Raw genomic sequence first — 15,296 nt, 5'->3', positions numbered from 1 at the left:
CATCCATTAAACAACTTTGCTAGCATCCTCCCTGTGCCAAGCACTTTTAATAAGCTTCAAGGGCATTTGAACGGGTCCAGAACTTTGCTTTGCCAGAGATGGACTGGCCCACATCATCCATTACATTAAATTGGGTGGCGGCCTCCAGCTCATATTTATGATTTAATTAAATTCACTTGTGAGGCGTATCAGAAGCACTGCGGCCTCCCTTTTAACGCCAGCCTAAGCAGCAAAACACACACGCACACACACGCAGCTACACACATGAGTGCATGCACAAGCGCTGTGTTCCTGACACTCGCCCAAGTGTGAGACTTTGTGGGCGCTTTGGCAGGGGCGTTCTCAGGGGTTCATTTAAAGCAATATAATTACACAGCCCCCAAGTATTCTTCCATCAGAAAGCAGCAGAATGGATGGCTTGTTCAGAGATAACTTAGCCTGGCTGATCCTCTGTGGTGTCGTCGCCTGAACATAGCCTCAATGCAAGTGGCACTCAATGCTGCTAAGAGCCTGGCCGGTCCTCAGTGGAACTGGGCAGTCGGGCCAGATGTTTGGGAGTAGCTGGAATGCCATTGTTCTTGTCCAGGATGTACGTGAAATGGCATTTTGTTTTGTTTTTTTCATTTGACAGGCTAATACCCATAGTCCTCTGGAGGAAAAGAGACAGCCTGTGTTAAGACTTTATCAAAGAATTATGAGATCCTACTGAACCTGTATGTTGCCGAAAATGTGCCACTTTATCCGGTATGAACAACCTGCACAAATGTAAGTATGCATCTGGCGCTTGTCCCTTGTGTTCCAGTGTCCTTGCTATAACTCTTCTTTGGTGCAAAATTTAGTTTGGTGAAAACTCCACATTGTTAGGCTGCGCATTCCTCCCACTGAAGGAGACCTCAGAGACCTCTTATGGCATTCAATATGTGCGCCCAAGCGTGAGATCCAGATCCATTTGGCCGGGAGATCCGTAGGGAGTGTCTGGGGTAACCCAATCTCTCACACCGGCACTCCACATCCAGAGAGCCATCTTTTCACTTCAGAACTGTGTCAGCAAAATGGAGGCCTCAACCTCAGTCTGCAGAGCTGCCACTGTGTTTATGGATGGAGCTACAGGGGCATTTGCTATTGTCTTTTGTGTATGTCATGTGCGATTTCGTACACACCCTGGGTGTGTGTCTTTAGAATGACGCTGCAGTAGTGAGAATAATGTTTTAAAGAACAGCTGAAAAAGCTATATCTCAAATTGTGCTCCCCAAAGAGCTACTTTAAAGACGTTTCCTCCGCAAATGTATGGAGGGTAAGTTCTCAGGTAATAATTAGAAAAGGGGCCTGGAGCTGTGAATATCAGAAGTTATTCACCTTCATTCTACACTTCAAACTACAACACTAGCAAAAAGATGTAAATGTATTTTAATGTCTAACATTCATTCCTGATTGATTTATGAAGGAAAGATACATCCCTCATCCCTCCATCCATTTTCTAAACCGCTTAGGGTTCAGGGTCACAGGGGACCTGAGCCTATCCCAGCACACATTGGGCAGGGTACACTCTGGACGAGTCACCAGTCTATCACCCAGCCAACACACATACAGACAAACAAACACATTCAGACTCTTCCCGCCTCTGCAGCCCCTCCTAATGATCCCCCCTGTCTCCTGAACTGGGAGAACTGAAGGTGAGTATCACCCTCCAGTCATCTCCCTCTGCCTCACCAAGACAAACACTTGAAATAGACAAGGCTCTGGATTTTCTTTTCTTTTTTTTTTTTTTTTTTTTTTTGGTGGACGGGATGGGGGAGGATTTTCAAAAATGTATTAAACACCAAGCAATAAAATATAAACCAGGTGGGGTCAAATTCACTGCAACTCTCCAGGCTCCACAGCCAGTGTGGCCAGTGTGATGATATGAGGACAAGGGAAGAGTCTAACAAGAGGAGAGAAGAGGGAAAGAAAGTATCAATAATGCAGCGTACACCGTATACAGCTGACAGTAAAAATGGAAAACACACAGCCTGAGAGATGGCAGGGCACGCCGAATTCTGGGCTGAGTCCCTTGTATCTAAGTGCCAGAACATGAATTCATTGGTTAAATGATTTGAATTCATCGCGGCTGCTGAAACCAGCTGAAACGTTTCGGTGCTGTGGCTGCGCGTGACCAAATATGCAGACGAGTCGGCTCAGATTTCTGCAGGATTCAGTGCATGTCTTCAGCCACGTCTTATAATGAGCAGAAACGTCTGTATGTGTACATATTAACACTGATGTGAAATAATCTTTGCTCACTGACATCTGCCATGTGTTTATTTAATGAACATGTGGCAGATCCACACTGATACGCATTGCAAGGAATGTAGAGAAGGAGGCCAAAGTCGAACACAAAGAGGGCTTATTATTTTATTATTTACTTATTACTTTCTGGAATGTCAGTTAAACACATCCTGTCAGCTTCACATTTATTTTCCTCTTATTTGTGATGAACTAAAAAATGCTCCATAATGGAGCCCCGTGGGAGAACAAGGTCCTCGCTCTCCCAGTGTTTCCCCTCTCTCTCCCATCTCTCCCTCTTTTCCTTTTACTTAATTCTATCCCTCGCTCTTTTTTTTTGTTAAATTTTAAGAGCTCTCGCTCTTCCACCGCCCCTCCTCTCCCTTTGCATCTCTTGTATTGTAAACAGCTCACAAAAGCATGACAAGGTCTCAGCTCATGTTCCCCCTGCCTCCCTCTCTGTTCTCCCAGCTATTTGTTATTGTCTCCTCGCTATCGTGTGTGTTTGTCTCTATCACGCGTTCTTTATTCTGTTTTTCCTCTGCGTCAGAAAAGCAAAAGTTAATTAAATATGGAACGAGATGGAGCAGCATCTCTTTAAACCATCATGTCATTAAAATGGCATCCCTGGGAGATCAGCTTAAAAGGAGTCGGAGAACAATGTCTTCTCCGTCAGATATTTATGGGCCTGGTTATGTAAACATGCTCCCTTTATTCTCTATGTATATTTCATGTAATTATCACTTTTTGTAGCGCTTCCCCCCTGAGATTCGTAGAGGCAAGAAGTTACTAGGGGAATGTCATTAGAAGAGACTATTGTTACAGCTCTGCTATGATACTGCAGCAGGAAAAAGGCAACATTCCCGTCCTGGTGAAACCTTTTATCTATATTTGACTTCTTCATATAAAAATCATCAGTGTCTTGTTACAGTGTATCTGCAGCTGAGACTACAACTCGTGGCCCATTCTCGGCGGTTGCCCATCTTTATTAAAACCAAGAAACACACTGACGAAGGCATTCAACAGCATTTTCTCCCCCTTTCCAGCATGCATCTGATCTAGATATCAGGAAGTTCACAGATGATTTACAGGTTTGCGAAAACCTTGAAGCCTCTTACTCAGCCCGCCCATGTATCCATCTGTTAGGAGAGCCGAAGATCTGGAGTGAACTGGATTCCTTCAGCAGCAGAGGCCGGTCGCTGGTGCTTGAAGGCTCGGGTGCCAGCTGACGGAAGCCGCTAATTAAGAGGGCTGGGGAGCCAGTGGGGTGTCTTATGAAACAGGGGCACCTGGGTTTCACGGTAGGGGGCTGGGTATCCATCGCAACTCATCTGTGTTGCACAGGGAAGACTAAAGTCCACTCCAGCACTGTGCCACGTAGCACTCTGACATGACAAATACGGCTCGCACAAAAGCCCTCCTCCACCGTGTGCCCTCTCCCAGCTTGTTTGCCATCACAAAGGGAGATGTTATTGCATGGCATGATGAAATTGTATATGTCAAGGTGCATTTCATTCAAGCCAAATGCACTTCAGTGTAGCTGCAAAAAGAAATAGCTGTGTATGGGCACAGATACACATATGTAGTGTAAAAAAAAAAAAAAAAAAAAAACGTGCGCAAACGCACACACACTTGAACAGGATCCTGGCTCCCACATGCATAACTTAGTGTCCCACTCGTCTCCATTGTTCGTCGAGTCTTCTTTGCTGTAGGGTCAAAATGTCTCCAAGTAATCTAACTAGCTCTGACTTAAGGGACAATATAAGGTCTGCTATGAGTTCTGTCATTACTGTTTTACCCGCCACAGGCAGATACAGCTCTCGACCACCACTGAACCTGCCATATTGCTATCCAACCTGACCCCACAGATGCAGTAAACCTACGTGAACCACAGTTTCGAAAGTCGACAGCAATAACCACTGCAGAATTGCTTTTAATCAACGTCTGAAATGAGGGTGACTTGAAGCGTCGCCCCATGCTGATTAAATGTAATTGTTTAATTGCCAAGTGCTGGGAACCCATCCTAAGAGGATTCCAATGGAATTATTTAATCTCTAGTCAGGAAGTACACTGCAGGAAAAGGCAGAGGGAAAAACGGAAGAGCGGAAAAGGCAAAAAATCAAGCAGAAACAGTCTGTTTTTCTTTTTGAGTATATCCCCCATGAAATATTAACTGTGGTTTACATTTAGTTAGCGGACAAAGTGAACAGGGGGGGAGTGTACACTAAGTGACACTCCAACTTCAGAGAGGTCAAAGCTTTGACCTGTATCTGCAGCCTAAAGTGGTTTAATCTTGTCTGCCAGTTCACTCTTACAGCCCATCTTAACTTTAAGATAATAGTGTAGCATATTGTTGTAAAGCACACTGGTATGCTTATATTAGGCCAAACATTACAGTGGCTGCATTCCACATCTGTCCTCTTTCATTTGTCTATTGTGTGCACCAGAGGTGTTATCCAGTTTGAAAACAAGACATCAGCATTAAGTCATCCTAACAAAGTGCTAAAGGGGAACCTCTAAGAGTTTAACTATTCAGAGATTCCCATGGGGAAGTTATATAGGCCCTTTTTACCCCTCTGATCAGTGTCTGAGTCTCTGCTAATGGGGCTCTATAAACTTCAGGGGCACAGGTGCACTCCATTTGGGGTCACAGCTTTTAGATACATTGCTTGGGGTCACAGACATCCAAATCCCCCATAAACACATATACGCACTAGAATATGATTAAAAGGGTACACACACCTTTGCATGCGCACATAATTAAAATCTCTCCTCTGTATTTTTCATGGCGCTGCCCAATTTAACCTGGCATGATCCCCAAATGCAGCCCCCAGTCGGTTAGCCAATCGGTTTGGCACACATGCCATGACATTTCAATCTATCAACAAAATCAATAGCAGTAGTCCCCCTAATATAACTGCACACAGTGCAAGTGCTCCTCGCAGTGATAGGGCTCTTGCTGTCACATTTAGATACACAGGGAGTAAACCCAGGCTTGCCATTCTGCTGATAAATGCAGTTCTGTCACCCCCAGGGAAATGTGCCTGCATCCCTCTGGTCAGAAGTGTGCTTCTGTCCCCCCCACCCCCACCCCCCGAGCCAAGCCATGGGCGGAGAGGGAGTGAGGGGGAAGCACAGGCCTGTTCTCTGCAGCTGTGCCCTTATTCCCAGCACCTGACCAGGGGCCCAGATGTGCACACAGGCAACAGCAACAATTTGAGCAATGTAAGTCCCCTGTGGGACTCAGGCACCTGCAAACGTAACCCCACTATCCAACATGATGGCGTAATTACATGTCTAATAAGTCTACATCTGGAAAGAACTCTTTTAATCTATCAAATCAAACCTACATAGACCGGGGAACAATGCAAAAATGGTATTGCACTCTCAGCATTTCAACTGCACATCAAACAAAAGCCACTCGGTACATGGCACTGACCCAATTAGCCATCAGGTAGACAGTGACTACAGGGCGCAGTGTTGCCATTAAAATGCATCATCTAGCTTAATCAAATTATTATACAGGATGCATTAAGATCCTTAGCCAGTAACAGACATGTTTATTATTCATGTTTATAATGCTAAATATCTTTCACTTAAAATAAACACAAAAAGTGATTATGTTTCAGTTATGATACCATAATCTTCCTCTGAGCCAAGAGGACGACATTTAGGCTGCTACTCTAATATTTAACACAAAACAGTTACCAAAAATATATAGCATAACAGCACTTAAGGATTATATATAAAACATCTGCTAAAGCATAGGACAGACTGTAACTGTTGTAACTACAAGTGACACTATGTGACAGTCAAAGGACTCACTGCGAGAGCCCCATCCAATCCTACAGACCTTTGATTATTAGGCGACATTCATCTGTTACAGTATCAGTCAGGGTCCTACTGCAAAAGTATAGCATGTATTTAACCAGCAAGTCAAACACAAACAACAAAGTAAGACAGTTAATGGAAACCACGGCCCATCTCAAAGACTGACTTCACTCCGTGATGAATGGAGGCTTAATGCTCAAGCCGTGCACACACAGCAAGCTGTAAAGGTTAATGGTGACATCTAGCGGCACACAAGTATACATACACCTGGTGATCACAGTCAAAAGATATTTTGGCACTGTTCGTAAACACATTCTTCTGTTCTGTCTCTTACATGGAGCCAAATATTTGTGTGTATGTACTGTATGTGAAACTAATTCAATAATAATAATTACAATAATTATACCAGTGGACCACTAATAATGTATGTATAATGTCAAAAATAAAAAATAAATGTTGACTTGTTTGTTTTTTGGCTACAATTTAGTACAAGAGCACAATAAAGAAGACATTTATTTTTTCAACATGGGATGATAAATATGCAGAAAATGTACTCCATGTGGAGGACTGTAATCCATTACTAATCTATTGTACAACATCCTGAGCGCCAAAAAGAGAGAAAATAAAATGTTCAGGCTCTGGCAGCACATTACATTTTACATACATTTATCCGTAATGGCACTTTGTGTTGTCATCACTGTGTTTCTTTAATATCAAAAGTAGTAAACTCTCCAACAGCAGAGGGTGATAGTGATCTGTTTTACTTCAGCTGAAGCAAGGACGTCACAGTGAGAGCAACACTCGTCTTTTTATGAGCATAAATCCACAATATGATGTGTTCAAATTCAAGATACAAGCTGCATAATATAAAGTACAAGACAGCAAAATCAACACATTGTCTTTTTGACTGTATGGCACTCACAAAAATCTACAGCAGTTACGTTTCATTTTCTACATCATGTCTATCACATAACCCACACACAGCAAGTGGACGATGGGTGTGCCAAAGAACGTGGCATTAGTCAGGTAAAACGCATTTCTTGACCTTTTTCTAAAGATGCATGCAGTACATAAGCCACAGTGGGCAGATCTCATTATTACATGGTCTGCATTGTGTTTATTTCACTCTAATCTGTTGTTTTCCTCCCACCCAACAACCGACACAGCAATGGTAAACTCGTCCAGTTCTTATAGCAGGTGAAGCCTCCATTATATTCATTTATTAGAATAATCTTGTTGGTGCAATGACATTTTTTTAGATAGGAGACCTATTTTTCCTGCCTGTGATAAATGTTCAATAGATGCTCGCAATGTAAACACAGTGAACTGATTGACAGTAAATCACATTATGTTGTACAGTACCAACCTTGCACATCCAAAAACTGAAAAGCACAAGTGAAAACAATTAATTATGGTCTATATGACAAACTGTGGTGCACAGTTTTGCTTCATCGGCTGAAACCATGGATTTTATGGGTGTATATGAATACTTCCCTCCATAGTTTTGGCACATTATTCATCCCCATCCATCCACGGGTATCCGCCTGTCACTGGCCAGCACGAAGGACAGATGATGGGGGAGTAGTATGCCGCCTTGGACAGAGAATCTTGCTAAAGGCCCTACGAAAGCTACTGTGGCAAAGTGGGTACAGGAATGGATTAATAGCAGAGTTGAGCCACAGGAGCCAGAAGGTGACCTCGTACCAGTGATGCTGGATGCACCGCCCTCTGCAGGCAGCACGGATGATCATCAGTAGGGTATATGGAGCCCAGCAGATGGCAAACACACACACTATGATAGCCAGGGACTTAGCAATTTTCTTATCCCTGGACAGGCGGCTAGGCTGGGCAGCCCTGCTGGTTGAGGGATCGAGTTTGCCCAAACTGGGAGAGGAGGTCTGGGAGTGGATAGAGCCTCTTACAGCCAGTTTCATCCCAAACCCCCAGTTGTGGGACAGTGGGATACCTTCCCCCTGGGCAGAGGTAGGTTCGTTCAGTTGAGGGTGGAGCTGGACCTCCCTGCTGTGGCGCCTCCTCCTGCGAATGCTGAGGTAAATGCTGAGGTTGAAGAAAGCCACCGAGATGAAAGGAGAGAAAAACTCCAGCATGGAGGCACTCAGCAGGAAGTACCAAGAGTAATAGAACTCCGCAAAGCACTCATCCTTTGGCACGCGGCTTCTGCCCACCACCAGCTCCCAGAATATGATAGCTGGGCCGTACAGGACAAAGGCTAGCACCCAGACAGCAATCATCTTGATTATGGCTTGATGAGTCATGCTCTGTCTGGCACGGTAACTTACCTGCAGTAAATATAAGCATAAATCAGAAAATGTACTTTCAGTCATACTGCTGCTCAATTTTATGTGCAATTGCTTCATCCTCCCCATTACTGAAGAAATGGGGGGCAAACTAACAATTTATTCTCCTAAAGCACACTGTCTGTAGCCATGAAAAGCTAGGCAATGTTCATTTAACCGCTGTGGTGGAAGAGGTTTAATAATTCCCTCGCTTTTAAACACAACACTGAGCTCCATGAACTAATCACAGTGTGGTGGTGCAATGAATACGGAGGCCAGCTTTCAACCAGAAGGTACAGCTTCAAACCACCATGTGTAAAAAAAAAAATCACCCAGAGAGAATGAAGCCCTTCAAACCTGCTGATAAGCAAGCAACAGAGAATTTTACAATATAATCAAGTGTAAAGCTAATAACACATAATTTGCACATTTTGACAGAAGCACACACTAATCACATGTTTGTGAAATCACAGAACATTTCGATGGAGACGCAGAACATATGAACTGTTGTTTCCAACATCCTGACGTTGTGCGCTGCAGAAAAGTTTGTGAATGAGTGTTAAGTGCATGAGGTACCTCTCAGGACCACTCTCAATTAGTGCCATGCCCTACGCCCCTGTCCACATTCTCGTTCAGTGGGCAGCGTACTTTACACCCTCTCCAGCTGCTCTGGAGATCCAGATGCTCTGGAGACGTGCCCATGCTCCGAATTAAAAAAAAAAAATTAACCGCAGTTCATCTTCAAAGGAGAAGAAAAATGGTTCCACTTGTGTTTGTATAAATTAATTGGTATACCGTGCTTCTTGCCCCCTCTTCATGTAGTGATGCAGCACTCAGCGGAGAAGAATCAGGTGTGCTCATAAATCCAATCTGAAATTTTGCATTATCTTCTTAAATTGTTAGATTCCTCCTGAGAGCTTCTGGGATTCACCTTAGCTCACTCTTGAACAGGATCTTTTCGGGCATTTCATCTAACCGCCAAATACGTGCATCTAATCTGACTCCATCCTGGCTTTTAAAAGACAAACTTTGTCCTGTGGCCGTTGACGATCTTTTGTCTTTCAGTGTTCAGAGAGAAATGCTTTTAGGGAGAGGCTGCTTGGCTGCCGGTGGCCTGTTTCTGTGATGATTGATCTCTCCAGGTTGGAAGGACCATAGCACAGAGGAGGATCTCTATGATCAAAGCTAGCTAATTAAAGAAGAGGCTCTCTCTCTCTCTGGTGTTATTTGTGTTCATTGCTCTGATGTTAAGTGTTTGCTTGTGAAAGGAAACAGAACGCTCTCTTTGTCTGCTATGCCAAGCCTCATCCCACCTCTGAGTTAACACACAAGTGTACTGGATACAGTCAGTCAGCTAATGCACAGACAAGCCCCAGCAAAAGGCTGAATGGGCCGAACAGCAGCAGAGATTTGGAAATGTATGCTAACTGCGAGACACGTGCCAAGACAGGCAGAAAATAGAAAATCGACATCACCGCCGCTGTACAGTTGTACTTCAGAAATATAAAGCAGTGGGACATAGTTGCATGGAGATTAAATTATTTCAAACTGTTGAAGTGGAAATGAAAGGCATTTAAGTTTGGTCATCTAAAATGGATTTTTCACAGTCATGTGTTGTTTTATGTCTATTTTCTGAAGCCCAGTCTCTCCCAAAGTCGAAATGTGACTTTTTTTTATGTTCGTCATGGGGAAGGGCTATAATTAGGGGTGGCACTGGGCCCGAATGGGTCAGGAATGATTAACCTCTGCAGATGGGCTCATTTGGGAGAATGAGGTGGTACTGCCCCTACCAATGACCTGGGAGACTCACCAGTCAGAAATTAAGCCACAGACCACAAGCAGGGAACATTTGCATGGCTACGAGGGAAAGGGCTCTTTAACTTTTACCATTTCACTTTAGGAGCTTCACTTTATGTCAGATTCTTTTACACATGTGGCAGGCGAGTGTTCTGTGTGTCACAATCCTAAAATCACTTTGATGGCCCCGTGCATCACAGACGTGAGGCACAAGGTGTTCCACTCACTGCTCTGGTGACTGACAGGAAGCGGTCATAGCTGATGAGGACAATGTTGAAGACGGACGCGGAGCAAAGCAGGTAGTCCATGACCAGCCACAGCTTGCACAGTCCTCGGCCCAGTGTCCACCTGCCCGTGAGGATGTAGGGGATGTAGACTGGGATGCAGAACGCCCCTACAGAAACAGACATACAAGCATTCACAGTGGTGCCTCAATTATCATCAGCATCAAATAAATGCACTATAATGTGGTATGATGCATGCAGATATAAGTATTTATTAACAAAGGCTGGTGTATAAAGAGAAAATATATGAAAACATGGTAACACTCAGTTGTATAAGATGAAATATGTCTTTATAGGAGAGGTTATAGCTGTTAAAAACACTGCACACTAAAGAACACTTACATGCCCCTATATCTCTTATAACTACATTACAATGTGTTATAAACCATTTATTAAATGCTTATAAAGTGCTTAGAAATGCTAAGTAACAGGGAAATAAAGAGTGACCATAAAATCTTCTTTTTTTGCTACCTTACAGGACTATAAAGGAAGGAAGGTGACAAACTGATGATGATGATGATGATGATGATGTGATGAGTGAGTGAGTAAGAGCAGATCAGAGAAAGATTGCAAAAATCAAGCAATGCCACACCAAATCAGAAAACAAATACGTAAATCAAATTAAAATGTGTCAAGCGCTCCAATTATTAATCGCTGGTCCCACCAGTTCGACTAATTTGACAAAATAATTAACTAACTAATTGGTGTAGAATGTAGCCCTCCTCAACTACTGTAGTAGTACACATCTACAGTACAGGGAGACTGACAGGAACACAAAGGAGCATTTGAAAACTTCATCATATATCAACATGGATACATATATCACAGCACAGGAAACTGCCTTTATGACAGAAATGACTTAAACTTCACTTTATACTGATATTCCAGTGTCTATTTTTTAAAAATATAAGACTAATCTTGGACTTACCTACAAGAAAATCTGATATTGCCAAATTCAGGAAGTAGTAATTGCATTGTCTTCTCAAACTCTTGTCCACTTTAAAGGCCAAAATGACCAGCGCGTTGCCCAAAACTATCACAACAACCAAAGTCACCATCATCACCATCAAAACGACAAATATGGGTCCTGAGAACACGAAGCTGCTCTGGACTCGAGTTGAGCCATTGCCAAAATGATACCGACTGGAGTTCGACTCGGTTTCCTCCTCTGACATGGTCCTGATGCTGTCGTTAAATCCTCAATAGACCAGCGCCGGAGATAATAAGGCAGCAACAGGTGCCGGGCGAGAAGACACTGCATCCAGCACCCCCCATCTGTCCGCTGACAGCTCTTTCCTGTGCAAACTGAGCACAGTGTCCCGGAAAATCCACGAGGGAGCGCACGACGCCCTTCGCAAAACGCAGTCCGGACTCCGGATGAATTAACGCGTTTGGCCGCGATGCATAGATGTAAAACTGAATGTGAGTACTTCTGCAAGCGATCAAAGACCAGTTTTTGACGTCACACATTGTGTTGAGTGTCAGATTATGATTTAACTGTGATTTTTATGCCACAATGAGCTTTATAGAGTAGAAACGCCGCAGAAAAGTTTGGCTCTCACTTGGGCGAATAGCCTCCCTGTTAAATCCCCACACTTGTCAGTGCAAAGAGGTTATGGAAGCACAGCAAACCTGATTAGTGTCGTAATACTGAAATGCAAACTGTCTTTGGCATTTTTAAACAATTTGACTGATGTCCAAGAGTCTGTTTCTTTCTCTCTCTTTTCATTTTCATGCTGGGAATCTACTCTCCAGTCATGCATTTTCCCTGCTGAAATCCATTCATAGAAAGCTCATTTTTGATGCATGAGCACACCACCACACAAGCAGCCTACCAATTTCGGTTGCTGCCTCCAATGAGCATGCTGTGGGCGTGTGGACATAGTTCGAAGGCATGGCACAATCAAACTGCGATGACCCTTACCACATCCCACGCTAGACAAAGTATTAGGGGCATTGCCTTGCAGCTGGAAACAAACAACAAAACAACTAGAAGTGCAAATGAGTTTGTGCTTCTTCTTTTTTTTTTTTATTTTAGGGCTATATCTATTTTGTTTCATCAAAGTTGACACTTTGGATAGTCAAGGTTTTCTCACCCAACAACATTTTTAGGATTTATATTGGTTGAGAGATATTTCATCTGAAAAAAAATCTCATATTTTTGCCTTTTCCTGCCACTCTGCCAGCAGCCAGTGCCTTCAGTCTGACTGGCATGCAAAAAGCCAGCAACATCACGACGGACGAAACAAGAGCGAGTGGGAGGCACACAAAGGTCTCTCACTAAAGCTTTCATCATCGCGCCTTGTGAGATGAGGAGTCGTCATTAAATATTCAGCATTTTTGCCTATGGTTCCTTAAAGTCTAGTGTGTGTAATTCTTGTGTCTTTTTAGCTACTTGTGTGTGTATACAGCCTCCATCTGGCGCACAGTGGAGGAAGCTGTAGGTCTTATTTTCACTCTGATGCTATCCTGTCAGTCCCCCAGCTGTGGTCCAAGAGAAATTGGAAACACCTCAGAACAGCAGAAGTGACTGAAGGAGCCAAGCTTGAATTACTGTTATTTTCTCACAAATGGAAGCACCAGTATCTCTCCGAGTTAGTCACGTCACAGTCGCAGGACAGGAATCGGTACAGGCAAAGACACAACGAGTAGGAGTTCAAATGCAGCCCCACTCAGACTCCTTACCACTGTCATTCATAATGAGCTCCTTAGAAACAACCGCACCTGCTTTGGAAGCTTCTTTTAACCAGGTGGGGTCATCCTCCGCAGCAATTTTCAGAAGTAATGTGTCAGATTTGACAAAAGAGCAATGATCGAGGGCTTTATGATGTGGTAAATGGGTTTTAATGATCAAACACATGATGTTAAAAATGTGTTTTTTTCAAAGCTGCTTAGCTGCTCTCCTTATACTAGAAAAGGGATGCCTGACAAATAACTTTTGATATTTGAATAATCTCAAACCCTGCTAAATCATAACTGCTCATATCCATAAATTGTCCCTTAAAGGTCAAACTTAATAGTCAGGTAGCCTACTTTCTGGCTGCCTGTAAAAAGGCTAGCGATAGTAAAATACACATTTACGAATGTCAGTCATTCAAATGTGCAACAAAGGTACGAAGATGTCATGGAAACCGGCGTCATGCCGTCATGGAAACTAATGCACAATTTGCAAGGTTTACATCAGTGCTGCACTTTAGCTGTGCTCCAGAGAGCACATTCACAGAAAATGTTGTCTTCTTGTCTGCCATCATGAGGTGCCTCGACCAAACCGTAAACATCCTATTTAATGTAAAGATCATGCAGGTGTCTCAGCCCAACATTAATATTAGATCATTACTCCAAAGGTCATGCTAAAGGTGTTCTTCACAGCATACAGAGTGGAGCAATAAAATATTGGGAACAGCATCTCCACAGCCTAAAGTGAATTTATTTATATACAATCATGCTTTGCCACCATAAAATAAACTGCTGCATACATATGAAAGATGTGTCAGAGAAGCAATCAATTTGGCAGGTGCGTTGTGGCTGGATTTGGAAGTACAAGAGCAGCAACTCATCTGAAAATGGAGGGCACTCAGAAACAAAGCAGTGCCACAGAGGGTGCACTGAGGCTCTAGTGTTGCCGATTATACAGTGCCCTGCTGTGGCTCTCCATTACTCCTGCGCTCAAGTGTTTGTGTTTGGATGCTGGGCTGGAGAACTGATGCTATCATACTGTACCAGTGTGCCTATCCACAGTAATCACAGCTAAAATTAAATGATAACGTGTGAGGTGCATGTCTCAATACTCCCTTTAAACTACACTGGAGGCTTCATAGCAGTTCTTCCAAAACCATATTCATAGTGCAGTATGTCGCACAAATTAAGAGTACAAATTGTCTGCACGTCTGAGGTTGACATTTATCAGTAACTGCTGCAAACTATTTATGTCTGTGTAGACTTGCAAACAATCTATGACTGATTCAGTTTAAGGTTTAGAAATAGACTAATTTACCTGAAGTTATTAAAGCTAGGCACAAGGCTGCAAACAGCCTGTCCTGACATTCAAATAAAATTGTCGAGGATTAAAAAAAACAAACACTAAAAGCCTTTTTCAATCTGTCAGAGTGAGAGAGTAAAACAACAGATCTTGAAGTCGGGCGAGATAGGATAAAAACATACAAAACAAGCAAATAAACCAATAAAACAGACTGAAGATTGATTATTTAACAATCATTGCATACTGATGTTAGCCTCCGAGCAGCCTCTTAAGTATCCAGGAACTGCATTCTTTATAGATTTGGAAGTGAGACCTGACTTTCCACTGTGAGATATGTGAGTCCAGGCTGCCCTTTAATTTGAATCTTGATTTGATTAAATTTTGTTCTCATATTTGGGTCATCAAGCCTCTTAAATTCTCATAATGTACTGCTGCACGTCTATCAGGAACATCAAAAACGGTCTCACAGATGGAACTGCATCTATGCCAAAATGGCACAGTCTTGAATTTTCACATTCTCCTCGTTCCCATCTCTGGGAATTTTGCAATTCACCGAAATGGACAAGTGATATTCTCACGTTCGGCAAACAAAAGCACAAACAAAAACATTATTTTTGGATTACTTGAGCAATGAGTCCTAATCTCATTGTGTAGATTTGCTGCGACTTGGCTCCATCCAGTTCTGCGTAATGCTGAGAAACCAACCGTGCTCTGATGCCAAAGTCAGAAAAAGAGAAAAGGCAGTTAAAAAAATGCACCGATACTGAAAGTATCAACAAAATGTGATCGCATGATTCTTCTGAATGCATATGTTGTATATACATTTAATTGCTATGGAGGGCATTT

The 15,296-nt window shown here is 43.0% G+C and overlaps 1 protein-coding gene across 1 annotated transcript; it reads right to left on the bottom strand.

The window, feature by feature from the left end:
- Nucleotides 1–7,640: 7,640 nt before the first annotated feature.
- LOC121615487 (histamine H3 receptor-like) lies at nucleotides 7,641–13,038 on the bottom strand. Its single transcript, XM_041949853.1, has 4 exons — nucleotides 12,991–13,038; nucleotides 11,400–11,577; nucleotides 10,415–10,581; nucleotides 7,641–8,393 (listed from the first exon to the last, which is right to left on the bottom strand). The coding sequence occupies exons 2-4, from the start codon at nucleotides 11,536–11,538 to the stop codon at nucleotides 7,641–7,643; spliced, it is 1,059 nt and encodes a 352-aa protein (XP_041805787.1). The 5' UTR covers nucleotides 11,539–11,577; nucleotides 12,991–13,038.
- Nucleotides 13,039–15,296: the final 2,258 nt, after the last annotated feature.

Source organism: Chelmon rostratus, chromosome 12 (genome assembly GCF_017976325.1).
Source record: "Chelmon rostratus isolate fCheRos1 chromosome 12, fCheRos1.pri, whole genome shotgun sequence".
In the NCBI taxonomy this organism is placed as follows: domain Eukaryota; kingdom Metazoa; phylum Chordata; class Actinopteri; order Chaetodontiformes; family Chaetodontidae; genus Chelmon; species Chelmon rostratus.
Note: the sequence above shows the minus strand (reverse complement) of the source record. Positions and strands in the feature narration are given on the sequence as shown.